Source organism: Ailuropoda melanoleuca, chromosome 16 (genome assembly GCF_002007445.2).
Source record: "Ailuropoda melanoleuca isolate Jingjing chromosome 16, ASM200744v2, whole genome shotgun sequence".
In the NCBI taxonomy this organism is placed as follows: Eukaryota; Metazoa; Chordata; class Mammalia; order Carnivora; family Ursidae; genus Ailuropoda; species Ailuropoda melanoleuca.
Genome location: NC_048233.1, coordinates 13,809,785 through 13,822,714, shown reverse-complemented (window position 1 = coordinate 13,822,714; position 12,930 = coordinate 13,809,785). Strand labels below are relative to the sequence as shown.

The following is a 12,930-nucleotide window of genomic DNA, read 5'->3' as shown; positions in this document are numbered from 1 at the left end:
CAATGAACAGAGCAGGAATTCAGACCTAGGGAGGGGGGAGAAGAACGAAGGGAACCTGGCTAGCTTGGTAGAGGCTCAGGTTGAGGTCCCTGGGAGAAAACCTCATGGAAACCTGAAATAGGCAACGGAAGTAGGCAAGTAGGGGATATAGATCATCAACTTGGACCCAGAGATACAGAAACACAAAAGGGAAAGAGAAAAGCCACGTAGAAAATATAGTGTAATGGTCATAACAATCTCCGTAATTTACTGAGCCCTTACCATACACTCGACACCAACTGCTTCATGATAGGCATAGATCTGATTATCCTATTTTTATGCATGAGAAAGCAGAGGCTTAACAAGCTTATCAATAAATGTCCAGATTTTTATTGAGTTGAATGGTTTGTTTTTTTTTTTTTCTCACCTGAGTTCAAATCAGAATAACACTGATTTGTATTTGGGTTGGGCCACGGGGAACAGCCTATTGGAAGACAGGAAAGTGAGGTCATGGAATTTACATAATATATACATTTAAATATAAAAAATTATATATAAGTGTATATAAATATAAGCTGAAATATAAATGTACATTTAAAACATCATTTATGATTAGTGATACACAGATTATCATGTTAAAGACACCAGAACAGTCTTACCCTATACAAAGACACACACAAAAAGATAAATTCAAGATAGAAAGTTCCTTGATGAACAGGAAAACAAGGGGATGTCGTTAGAGGATTTGGATGTTGGGAGTACGTAAATGAAATACCCAGAGACAGTAGCTCCCTCTTTTGCACGGTGCTTGGACACTGCCAACATTTGTCTTGAGATGTCCTTGTCTACTTCCACGGCTCAGCAAGCCCTCTTCTGGGTGTCCCATTATTTCGTTAGCTCTTGAAAAAGGGGGAAGCAGCCCATGACAGCTCGTAATGGGCCTGGACTATCAGCAAGGCCTTGGTGCTGCTAGGAGCTGGCCTGACAGCCGCACCATGCTGTCCTGTGGAACATAAACAATGTCACACATCGACACCAGACAAGGCCATTCCGTGACCGTGAAAAATCAAAACAAAACCAAGACTACTCTGTAATCATATTCTGAACCCCAAAGCACAAATATTATCCAAACCACAAAAATGCCCAAACAGCCTGAAATGTGTTAGCCCGATTCACCAATTACAGCTATAGTCTCACTTCATTCTTTACACCTTATTAAATGTATTAAGCCACCACATCATAGACTTACCCCTACCCAGAGCAGCACGCAATCCTAGGCAATACCCCTAAACCAGTGAACATATACCCAAATCCTGTAATAAATCCTTTCTAGCAACCTCTTAGTGAGACACCCCACATCTCTCCACAGTGTGTCTTCCATGCTGCAGAGAGCAAAAAACCCAACTTGTTCAACTACAGTTGTGTTCCTCGTGATGTTTGCTGGAGGGCATAGACAAAAATACAGATTCCACTAAAGCTCCCATTGCTTGGACCAAGACTCTCAACTCATTAAGAACGTGCACGTCTGAGACCCCCTGTGATTCTCTCTGGATAAGGTGTGACCTGTTCAGGGCTGGGAGGTAAGTTCGTGCTGAATTGTGTTCCTATGTTTTGTTGAAGCTTCAGTGTTGAGTTAATTTTGTTTCCCTTGGAAGAAGAGCTCTTGGAATTTTTTTGTATTGTCTGATCACATTAGTATTCTTTGATAAAATTTTTTTAAGATTTTATTTATTTATTTGACACAGAGAGAGAGAGAGAGAGGGAACGAGAGAGCATAAGCAGGGGGAGTGGCAGAGGGAGAGGGAGAAGCAGACTCCCTGCTGAGCAGGGAACCCAATGCGGGGCTTGATCCCAGGACCCTGGGATCATGACCTGAGCCGAAGGCAGATGCTTATTAAGACTGAGCCACCCAGGTGCCCTGATAAAATTGTTTTTAGTCTTCTATTCTCTGCTTTCGTTGCTTGTTAGCTTGCTTTCTATTTCGTGTTGTCCTAAGAGGCAAGTTCCATAGGGAGAGAGTGGACAGAAGTCTGACCAGTCTGTTTTCGAGCTAACCCCCGAGGGCTGAGGCACTCAGGTCTCTTCAGACCAGCGACCCTAGGACAAACTTGGCTTTGGGTCACCATTTCTCAATCAGAGAAAGAGTTCTGCCTCACTTTTGTCTTTGTGTCCCTGAGGACTGGTCCATTTAGTTGTGTCTGTCTGGACCTAGGATCAGGGATGATTGGCCCCTGGCCAAGTTGTGGGCATCAGAAATTACTCATTTTTATAAACCAGATTATTACTCTTAGCCGTCACAATCTAAAACTTCACCTCTTCCAGGCCAATCACTTGCTTCCTTCATGTGTTCTCATTTTCACAGGAATTTGTACACCTTTCTCCCTAATAAACACAATATCACCAGGGATATTTTAAAGTTGCAGTTGCTACATGGGCTTTTGGCACGAACAAGATAGTTCATTTGAGAAGTTTCTTCAAAAAAGAAAGCAAATAAACCCTCATGAGCAGATTGGTTGGTCTGATCTGTCTTTAAAAAATAGGTCACGTAATATAGGGCTTATCCCTCTTTCGTTTCCATAAATTAGAGTCAAGCAGTGTTGGCTTTTTCACTGCATGGCTTGATAAAATTATCAAGGACCTGAGTTACAATCCAAAAGTGCTGTTATTCTCTTTTTTGTATGTGTATGTTAAAATCTCTTTTCAACACCTAAACTTTCTTTCCTCTCCTTGTAGAGAAAACAAAATAAAGCTTTACAGTGGTAATTTCACATCTGCCTGAAGCCAACTGGCTTCCTTTCTTTTCTTTTCTTCTTTCTTTCTTTCTTATCTATCTATCTTTCTTTCTTTCTTTCTTTCTTTCTTTCTTTCTTTCTTTCTTTCTTTCTTTCGTTCTTTTTGTTTGTTTCTATTCCTCTTAGCTCCATTTCCCTCCCTTGGGAAACTAAACATTAGCTAATTAAAAAAAATTCAATTTGTTTGGGTGAAATTTCTCTCATTTTAAACATTTGAAAATATCTACATTATACTAACTCAAAAGATATGTGCACCCCTATGTTCATTGCAGTATTATTTCCAATAGCTGAGATGTGAAAAAAATTTAAGTGTCCATCAATAGATGAATGAATAAAGAAAATGTGGTACACACACACACACACGAATATTATTCAGTCATAAAAAAGAATGAAATCTTTCCATTTTTGACAAATGGATAGACCTAGAGCGTACTATGCTAAGTGAAATATGTCAGACAGAGACAAATACCATATGATCTCATATATATGGAATAAGAAAAAAAAAACAACACCAAGTTCATAGATACCGACCACAGATTGGTGGTTGCCAGACCCGGGGGTGCATTGGGAGGGTTGGGCAAAAGGGGTAAAGAGAGTCAAAGGTACAAACTTCTAGTTATAAAATAATTATGTCATGGGGAGGTAAAGTACAGCATGGTGACTACAGCTAATAATACTGTATGGCATATTTGAAAGTTGCTAAGAGAGTAAATCTCAAAAGTTCTCATCACAAGAAAAAAAAAACCTGTTAACTATGGATGGTGACAGATGTTAAGTAGACTTACTATGGTGATCATTTTGAAATATACGTAAATATCGAGTCATTATTTATACACCTGAAAATGTTGTATGTCAATTACACCTTAACAAAATTCACTATAACTTTCTACGAATGATACTTATAAGCAATATACCTTTCCTTGAGAAAGTAAATTAATTAATTAATTAAATAACTACATTGGTTTTATGAATTAATAAGTCACCACTGTTTCTATAACTTCATTAAAATTTACTTAAATGAAAATTAAAACTTCAATTAAAATTAAAACACATAAAAGAACTATTCAACTAAATGGAATGATAATAAAGGACATATTTTTAAAGGGTTCTTTATGAACATTGTTCTCAGCTTTTTTAAAAAAAATGCTCGTTGTCACCAAATATTCCCCGAGTTTCTGTATGTGCAAAGTGAAATCGCAAAGGGTAAAAGTACGTATCCATCCCAACTCCATTAGTGAGCTGAACCAGCCTGTCAGTGTTTACTGGATAGGAGCATGCAATAACTTTTAAAGAACATTTCCTAATTATACGGCAAAATACAAGCAACTTAGGGGGTGTCCAGGGGTGCAGGGATCCAAACACTGAGAAATCTCCATCCTTTGACAGACTCTCTCTCCTCGGGCCATGTCCTCAGTGGTTTCCCTTTCCTGTCAGTCCATTAGATCTCATGGATCCCCAAAGCCTCTGTTCAGCTGGGCTGTTTTCTACACCTCCACTTACGCATCTATACATATATTCTGTGTATGTATATTCCCTCTGGATGCCTACTTTTAGTTATGACTCCTGAATGACCTTATCCACTAGATTCTCTCTTTTTTTTTTTTTAAAGATATTATTTATTTACTTGACAGAGATAGAGACAGCCAGCGAGAGAGGGAACACAAGCAGGGGGAGTGGGAGAGGAAGAAGCAGGCTCACAGCAGAGGAGCCTGATGTCGGGCTCCATCCCACAACGCCGGGATCACGCCCTGAGCTGAAGGCAGACGCTTAACCGCTGCACCACCCAGGCGCCCCCCACTAGATTCTCTTACATCCAACTGCAGCCATTGTCCTTTGACTCCTGTGCCTTGGTGCGTGCTGCCTGTCTGCCCAGAACACTCTAGCATGTTAGGCTAACTCGCACACCTAGACCTATCCCAGGTGCCATTTCCCACCAGGCCGAGTGACACAGATGCCTCCATTCCCTGTTAGTGTAACACCCTGGGCATCTCCCTTTCTTTACATGTAGGCTGCTATATTGTAATCATCTTTTTATTAGAATCATTTTTCTGAACAGCTGGTTATCAATCATAGGTTTCATATGTAATATATACTCAATAAGTTATTGAACCAAAAGCTTCCGCTTTTAATTTGCGTGGGTGTACATAAGCCATTAATTCCAAAGTAGGTCGTCTTTAGGGAAAGGAGAAATGCAAATGAAGGTTTTAACCCGAACGGTTAACAAGCTTTAACTATTTATTACTCTCTTTCCTGTTATAGATTGGTTGTGGATGTCTTGTAATTAGTAAAACAGACACGAAACTTGTTTTTATAGTTTGCTATCAGTAAAGTCAGAGGATGGCTAGAATGCCATGTTTTTCTATTTCAGTAGGTCCCAGAATTGTTGCAACCCATTCTAAATCCAGTTGCACATAAAAATAAGAGTAATTACTATTTGCTGAGCATGTTTCTACATGGGAAACACTAGTGCCCTCATTCACATTAACTCAATGAACCCTCTGCAAAATCCACTGATGTAAACTCTACCCTTAAGGCCACTTAATAAATAAAACTGAGGTTTAAAGAAATTGAGTAACATTTCCAAAACCTAACTAGTAAGGAACAGAGTGGCTTTGAACTTGAGTGTTGTTCCAGAGAGCTGAAGTCCTTAGACACCATGGTATATGACATTCCAAGGGCATTTGTGAAGAGTTTGCATATAGTATGCCAGGCATCACCAATTATGGGGCCAGACTAAACCTTCTGATTCCAGGCAGACAAAACTAAACAGACCAGTTCTCAGAGACACAAAGACAAGACTGGCCCCACAGGAAAAACAAAGTACAAATCCTGCCCAAGTCACAGCCTGCCACACGAATGGCTTATCTTGGCAGGAAAGAGTATGTGTGTCTATAAATACAACTATGGATTATGAATGTATTAAAAAAATCAGAATTCAGGTCCCACCCAGTTCTGTCCTAAGTCATCTTCTTTGTGGTCTTGTGCTTGAAGAAATATTGTCCTTCTAAATTAACAATCATATGTTGGCAAGAACTATTTGTTCATCAAAGATCGCAGGCTAAGTTGATCTTGCAGGAGGTATGCATTTTTAACTGCCAATAAATTGTTCTGGTTTAAAAATACCCTCAAATCAGAAATGGTGAAAAAGAAATGGTGAGAGACTGATGGAAACTTGCTGCAGAGGAAGGATTTGAGGGGAAACAGAATCCCTGGGGCAGTGGAGGTGGTTTGGGGAAGGGGGCAGTCGTTGCACTTTCTATCATGTCTGTCTTGCTCTTCAGATAACAGGGTTAGACAGACAGACTCCTCTGAATTTTCAGATAGAAAGGAAAAATTGCTTTTTTCTTACAAATGTCTTAGTGATCCTTGTTCTTATTTTGCCACCATTTTAGTAATAATCTCTCAGGTGCCCCAAATCTTTTAGGAAATTAAGACTTAAATGTCAAAATCAGCGTTGGATATCTACATTTTATATATATGAATTTTTTCCTCCGCTGCCTACCATGTACCCAAAGTTGTAATACTGAGAACCATCTTAACAATTGAGCATTAAAAACAAAACAAAACAAAATCCTGTTAATTATAGTTACCTATACCTTAACCTATAAGGGTAAGCCCACATCTTGTAGGAAATGGAGCTTCTTTTAATTTATTCAGCACCTAATATATGCCTAATGTGTATATAAATGAACAATCTCAGTCCTCAAAATTGGCATTATAACTGTTTTACATATGAAGAAGCCTTTTGTATGGAAGGTGGGAGTGGAGTAAATAGCTGGGGACATCTTGGCACCTGCGGCCCATGGTAGCCTTGCGATCTATTCTCCTCGGGAAATTGGGGGCAATAATCTGCCTCCTAACAGAGGTACGTGCAGCCTGATCTTTGTACACCTCAAAAAGACAACCACGTGGGAGAAGTAAGCCCACCATTCATTGCACAAGCAGCAGAGAGACCCAAGTATTAATGGAAGCTGAAGGTGAATCCGTTCTCTGATATTAACTGATTTATTTGTTCATTGTTCTGTCATCAGGTACCAAGAAAAAGAAGTGAGCTCCAAGAGAGTGGAAATCTAGTTGGCCTTATTCACGGCTGTGCTCCCATCATCTGGTATTGAGCATGGCATATTGAAGAGCTCAATAACTACTGGGGAAGAAATAAAGTCCGTGTGGGAAAATGGGCCACCCACTACTAAGGACGAAGAAATACCATAATGTTTTTTCAGGAAGACTTCAACTCCGACTCACAGGAAAGATGACTCCAAAGATATGAAGTCTGAACTGGGATCTGTTCTGTGGGCCCTGTGGGCCAGGATGAAGCTTGTGGAAAAGGGTGAAATGGAAGGGTCAGTTAAGCACAGAATAGGATGGCTACTGTTTAACTTTTAAATGTGGATTCCGGATCTGAAATGTGTTACTTCCGGGACTTAAGTCATTTATCCTCACATTTTCTCGCATTTCACGTTTATTAAAGCACTGCTGTACAATCGAGCAGTGCGACCCCTATAGGACTGTTGGAATGAGGTCATTACTCCAGGCTAACAGGGGAAGGAGCATAAGAGACTTCAAGCACGTTATTCGTTGTTAGGAAGCAAAATCAAAGTGATTACATTTCCAAAGGAGTACAATATGATGGAGACAAGACCATCATGAGGAAATCGTCTTAAAAGCTCCTAAGCATAAGTAACTCATGACTAAAGACACTGCACTGTTATGCAACATGAGTGTCGGGGGAACAAATTTACTCATGACTCATGCTTCTGTATTACACATATTACTGGATGTTCCCTTCATTTTAAAGAAATGTGAACATAAGTGTGTATATAAAAATATCTGATATCCAAAACATGAAAACACAACGGCTATTAGGCTAAGCAAAATCTGTTGACACTGTGTCATCAGAACCACTCTTCCAAGACGGAAAGTTACTCCACCTTTTGAAAAGTATGGCCAGAGAGCCAACTTCCTGCGCGACACCAGCTAGTCTTCAGAACTGGGTCCTCCTGAACAGCCCAGACAAGACAGGAGAGTGAAGGCCCCGGGAATGAGAGGTAAAAATAATTCCCCTGACGCCCCCGCACCCTACTCTGCTTCTCTTTTGCATTAAGGCAAGGAGGGAGAAAGCTTAATTCTACCCACCTCTAGCCAGTGGGTCCCTGGTGGTCTCCCTCGACCGCCCACAAAACACCTCGAGGGTGCGGACCAAACTAGTCCACAAAGCAGCAGAAACCAACCCCACAGTACCTGCTCCAGAGGTCTCCTGGCTGCCCCCCGGGTCATCCGGAAGGTCCCCGAGACTACACAGCTCTCTCGACCACACGATTTTCACCGACTTTATTGGCCCCGGACTCTGCGGGCCCCTCGCCACCCACCTCCCCACTAGATCGCGCCAGCCTTCCATAACATCGAGTATGTTGAAAAATACTGCGGGGTGGCTATGAAAAGAGCCTTTGCTGGGGATGCCAGCTCCCCTGTGGTGGCATCAGGGTCACTTGCTCTTCGCCTTCTGACTCTCGGTCTTCTTGGGCAACAGCACGGCCTGGATGTTGGGCAGGACGCCGCCCTGAGCAATGGTGACTTTCCCCAGCAGCTTGTTTAGCTCCTCGTCGTTGCGAATGGCGAGTTGCAGGTGGCGAGGGATTATCCTGGTCTTCTTGTTGTCACGAGCGGCATTGCCAGCCAACTCCAGGATCTCTGCCGTCAGGTACTCCAACACCGCCGCCAGGTACACGGGCGCACCAGCACCTACTCGCTCCGCGTAGTTACCTTTGCGCAGCAGTCTGTGGACTCGGCCCACCGGGAACTGCAGGCCCGCGCGGGAGGACCGAGACTTGGCCTTGGCCCGCACTTTGCCGCCCTGCTTTCCGCGACCAGACATGTTTACCTCTCGCCTTAAACTCCTGCGAGAGGAAAAACCCAGCGACCAGAGTCTGAGTGAGTGGATGTAATGTACCAACACCGGAACTGCCTCTATCACTTTGCTGACACTAGACAGCGCCTCCCCATTGGGCGCAGCAACATCTTCGGCTCTATTGACCAATGACGGGCAGGTTCTGCTCCCAACCAGCATTCCTGGCAGAGGGACCGCCTTCTCCAGTTCTGTCCAGTCAAAAGAGCAAACTCCTAGCCCTCATTTACATAGCCTCTCCTATGAATACCCAGGGCCCGACCGCTCCGCGTTTGGGGCCTCCTTTGAATTTACCCGCTCCTGAGATTTTGACGTCCAAGTTCGCTCTTAAGAAAAGAACGTTTTAAGAATTAAGGAACCACGGTTAGAAACTGAAAAATCCGGAAGATCTACCCCGTATAAGTACAAAGCACTCAAGCAAGAAATGCTTCAAGCAGTTGAGGTAGCACGGTGAGCCCTACGGTACTGTGTCCCACAATGCTGTGCCCCGTAGGTGGATTTTTTCACATTATATAGCGTGCTGGCCAGCAGTTTTCTGACTCCAGACACCGCGATTGTGGGCAACAGTACTCCTCTGCCTGCCGTTTCTTTAAACAAGCGCCTTGTCTCCTGCAAACCCAGATGCGCTTGCTGTTACCCAGCAGTGTGGGGAGCTGGCCCCACAAGATGCCTCGGACTGAACTGGCCATCTGAACTTTCTTAACCAGACCAGATGACACTGGACTCCCCGCGCAGTTCTGACGCTCACAGGTTGCCAATCTTTGCCTCTACCGGCTGTGAAATTCGTGTGCTATACCAGACGTGAGTGCTTTCTTCACAGACTGCAGAACTAGCTCTCTTAGCCAAAACTTAACATCTCTTGTCTTTGAGTTATGAGCCTGAAAAGAGTATCTGGATTCAAGGGAGAGGCTGCAGGGTCAGTCTCTGGGGCACCAAGCCTTGGCCTTGGCTTCCTCCTTATTGATCACCGCGCTGCTGATCGTGTTCTCGGAGACTCTGAGCCCGGAGGTAAATAAGGTCTCGTAAGACATTTTGGTGGCACTTGGCTGTCCGTTTTCCCAGCCCTCTACTGCCCATGTGAGGCTCAGAGGTCATGAAAAGACTAAAGGAAGAACGGTAGCAACCGTCCTTACCTATTGCAGAGCCATAGCATTTGGAACAAAATAAGTTTTTTTTTTAATTAGAAATTATTTTTTACTAACTCATTGATGTAATTTCACTTGCCTCAACATTTCCCACAATTATACAATTACACTGCTATGTGTTGTATACACATTATAATAAGCGATATTTTATGTGGATTATAGTATCCGTTTAAAGTAAAATTTACCCTCCCACCATCCTAATATTTGATTTCAGTGAAATCACATTTTTAGCAATTTCTGTACATGTCCTTATTGCCTAGAACACTGATTAACCTATATGTAGTAGGAACTCAATAAATGTCTTTGGAGTTAAGAAACAGCATATTGTCATGATTAAGTCAGTCGTCCTGGAGCCAGACTGCCTTGGTCCAAATCCTGGCTCTACCACTTACCAGCTGACTAGATAAGCTTTGTGCCTACCCCAAAGTGTTATTTTGAAGATTAAATAGGTTAGTAAGCATCCAAGAATTGCCAAATGAACTAGATAAATGCACATACAAGTCTCTGATGCAGTTATTAACATGTTCCTGATATGAGTTTTGTAAATTTTGCTTAAATTTTTGCCTATATCAAGGGAAAGTTTTAACAATTATCGTTATTATTTTGGACACTTTTTCCTTTTATTCTTGTAAGCAAGAAGGATTTCTAACTTGAAAATTTTGTTCTAACCTTGATTTTTTAGCCTTAATAAATATAATCAACCAGTTTACCATTATAAGAATCCTGATCTCTTTCAGATCTGATAGACTTCTCCCTTGTGAGTCAAAGATGAAAATCATGTAGTACAATATGACTATTCAGGGTTTTTTTGCAGCCATACAAACAATATTCTGAGGGCTTTTTTTTTTTTTTAAGAGTTACTTATTTTAGAGAGAAAGAGCACATGTGGGTGCACAGTGGAAGAGCAGAGGGATGGAGAGGGACAAGCAGATGGGGGAGGGGGCACGCTGGGTCTCAATCCCAGGACCCTGAGATCATGACCTAGCTGAAATCAAGAGTGGGAGACTTAACCGATTGAGCAACCCAGGTGCCCCTCTGAGGGCTCTTTTAATTTATCTTTAACAACAAAAGTACTTTCTGTGTTATGCAGATGAGTAAGGATGGGTAAATTATTAGCATTTAGACACATACAAATATTTACTATAAAACTTTTCCTGGAAAGGCTTATCTTTCAAAAGAAAGAGCACAGTTTACTAAAATATTCTTTCCTCCAGATGTTAAGTGCCTGGGAAAGAGTTATGAATCAAGTTCTAAATACTGCTGCCTTTTATTGCAATAAGCCCTTTTGGGAAGACAAAGAGTCCTGTATCCTAGAGCGATGATACCATTGAAAGTTTCATCTTTGTTCAGGGATTTTTTAAAGAAAGGATTGAGAGCCTCCTGAAGGGCGATTGCAGTACAAATCACCCTTTAAAGCTACGGTCGTGGCATCCATTATTTTAAGAACTTTGTAAGTGGGAGATGTAAGAACCTCAGGTTTGAATGCAGTTAAGAAGAAATTTACGATATTTCAACTAAAAAAACATAGAAATCGTTATTTGGTTTTAAAGCAAAGATGCGCGGGGTTGAAGGGGCATAGAAATCGTTATTTGGTTGAAAAGCAAAGATGCGTGGGGTTTGAGGGGCGCAGAGCGGAGGCCAGGTAATCTGCTAATGGCGCACAAGCCTCTGAAAGGGAAAAGTCTGGGAGAGGGGAGGAAGGGGTAAGGTTAGACTTTTTGAAAGAATTTTAATTCTTTCTTTGCGGGGGGTCACGAGAGAAAAAAGAGCTATTAAAAAATTTCCTCTCCCCGCACTAGTGACTGAAGATCCATAGTTGAAAAGGTGTAAAACAATTGCTTTGAAATCTAACCAGGTGTTACGCATTTCTGGTTACTATTTATTTTCATACCAGTCCAGGAATGGTATTGTTAATGGAAGCATTCCTTTCGAAAAATACAATTCGAGCCCGAGAGATAAGGGGAGGGGGGAGATGGGAAAGAGGGAGGGGAGAGAGGAAACGAGCGCCAATAGGATCGGCTATTTTTATTTAAGCGTTGAGAAAACGCAATATAAATTCCATTGACTCTTTCCTCAATTTTAGGGCAAAAATAAAAAAGTTTTCCCAAGAAAGCAAACAACAAAAATCAGTCTCGTTCTGCTTACCGCTCCTTCACTCACTATTGGAGGAAAGACAAAAGTCTTCTGGGGCCTAGAGCTCCGCCCACTTTCTTGGGGGTTTTCAAACAGGTCCGCTACCAGGACATATAAGCTCTGGTCTACACTCCCATCACCAGTAGCTGCTTGCTCTTCCTTTCGGAGCCTTTTTTCTTCCTGAGAGCATGTCTGGACGTGGGAAAGGCGGCAAAGGGCTGGGGAAGGGAGGCGCCAAGCGCCACCGAAAGGTTCTCCGGGACAACATCCAGGGCATCACAAAGCCCGCCATCCGCCGGCTCGCCCGACGAGGTGGTGTCAAGCGCATTTCTGGGCTCATTTATGAAGAGACCCGGGGAGTGCTGAAAGTTTTTCTGGAGAACGTGATCCGCGATGCGGTGACTTACACGGAGCATGCCAAGCGCAAGACGGTCACCGCCATGGACGTGGTTTACGCGCTGAAACGCCAGGGTCGCACCTTGTACGGCTTCGGCGGCTGAGCAGTCCCTGCGGTTTCTCTTCAAACCCCTAAAGGCCCTTTTAAGGGCCCCCAGAACGTCAGGAAAAGAGCCAACATTTCGTATTTGCTGTGTGAATGTGGGACCTAGGTGCAGATACGTGGGTCAGATGAGGCCCTTCCTTGTGCCGTGGAAGTCCTTGCCCTGGCGGGTGGTTCGGGCCGCGGGCGGCGGGCTTGGGGCTGAGGGGGAGGTTTGAGCCGTAGGGCTCGGAACGGGGACCCAGCGCCGCTCCCGTGGGACGTAGTCTGGAGAGTGAGGTGCCAGGTAGGGACCTCGCCCCAATGTGCACAGGCAGACTGGGCTCCTGTCTAGAATTTGGGTTCAATTTGGGGTAAGGAGGTATCCACGCATAAAAGCGTGGTTAAAGGTAGCGAATGATTTCTAAGCCGTGGAGGTCTCTAACCCTGAACCTATATAAAGAAGCTGCTATGCAAATTAGGGCTAGCTGATGCTGC

At 43.0% G+C, this 12,930-nt stretch overlaps 2 protein-coding genes across 2 annotated transcripts in view; one reads left to right on the top strand and one right to left on the bottom strand.

Moving 5' to 3' along the window:
* Positions 1-8,087: 8,087 nt before the first annotated feature.
* LOC100479700 (histone H2A.J) lies at positions 8,088-8,745 on the bottom strand. Its single transcript, XM_002928374.4, has one exon. The coding sequence runs from the start codon at positions 8,644-8,646 to the stop codon at positions 8,257-8,259; it is 390 nt and encodes a 129-aa protein (XP_002928420.1). The 5' UTR covers positions 8,647-8,745; the 3' UTR covers positions 8,088-8,256.
* A 3,348-nt stretch (positions 8,746-12,093) lies between these two features.
* The window catches only part of LOC117795041, a 2,352-nt gene continuing 1,515 nt past the window's right edge, over positions 12,094-12,930 (top strand). Inside the window, exons 1-2 of the mRNA XM_034645991.1 lie at positions 12,094-12,449; positions 12,563-12,576. Coding sequence (XP_034501882.1) covers positions 12,143-12,449; positions 12,563-12,576 — 321 coding nt within the window. The 5' untranslated portion in view covers positions 12,094-12,142. The remainder of the gene's footprint in view (positions 12,450-12,562; positions 12,577-12,930) is intronic.

Excerpts from the sequence above, each read along its gene's own strand:
- LOC100479700 (XM_002928374.4), bottom strand. The coding sequence starts at position 8,646 with ATGTCTGGTCGCGGAAAGCAGGGCGGCAAAGTGCGGGCCAAGGCCAAG.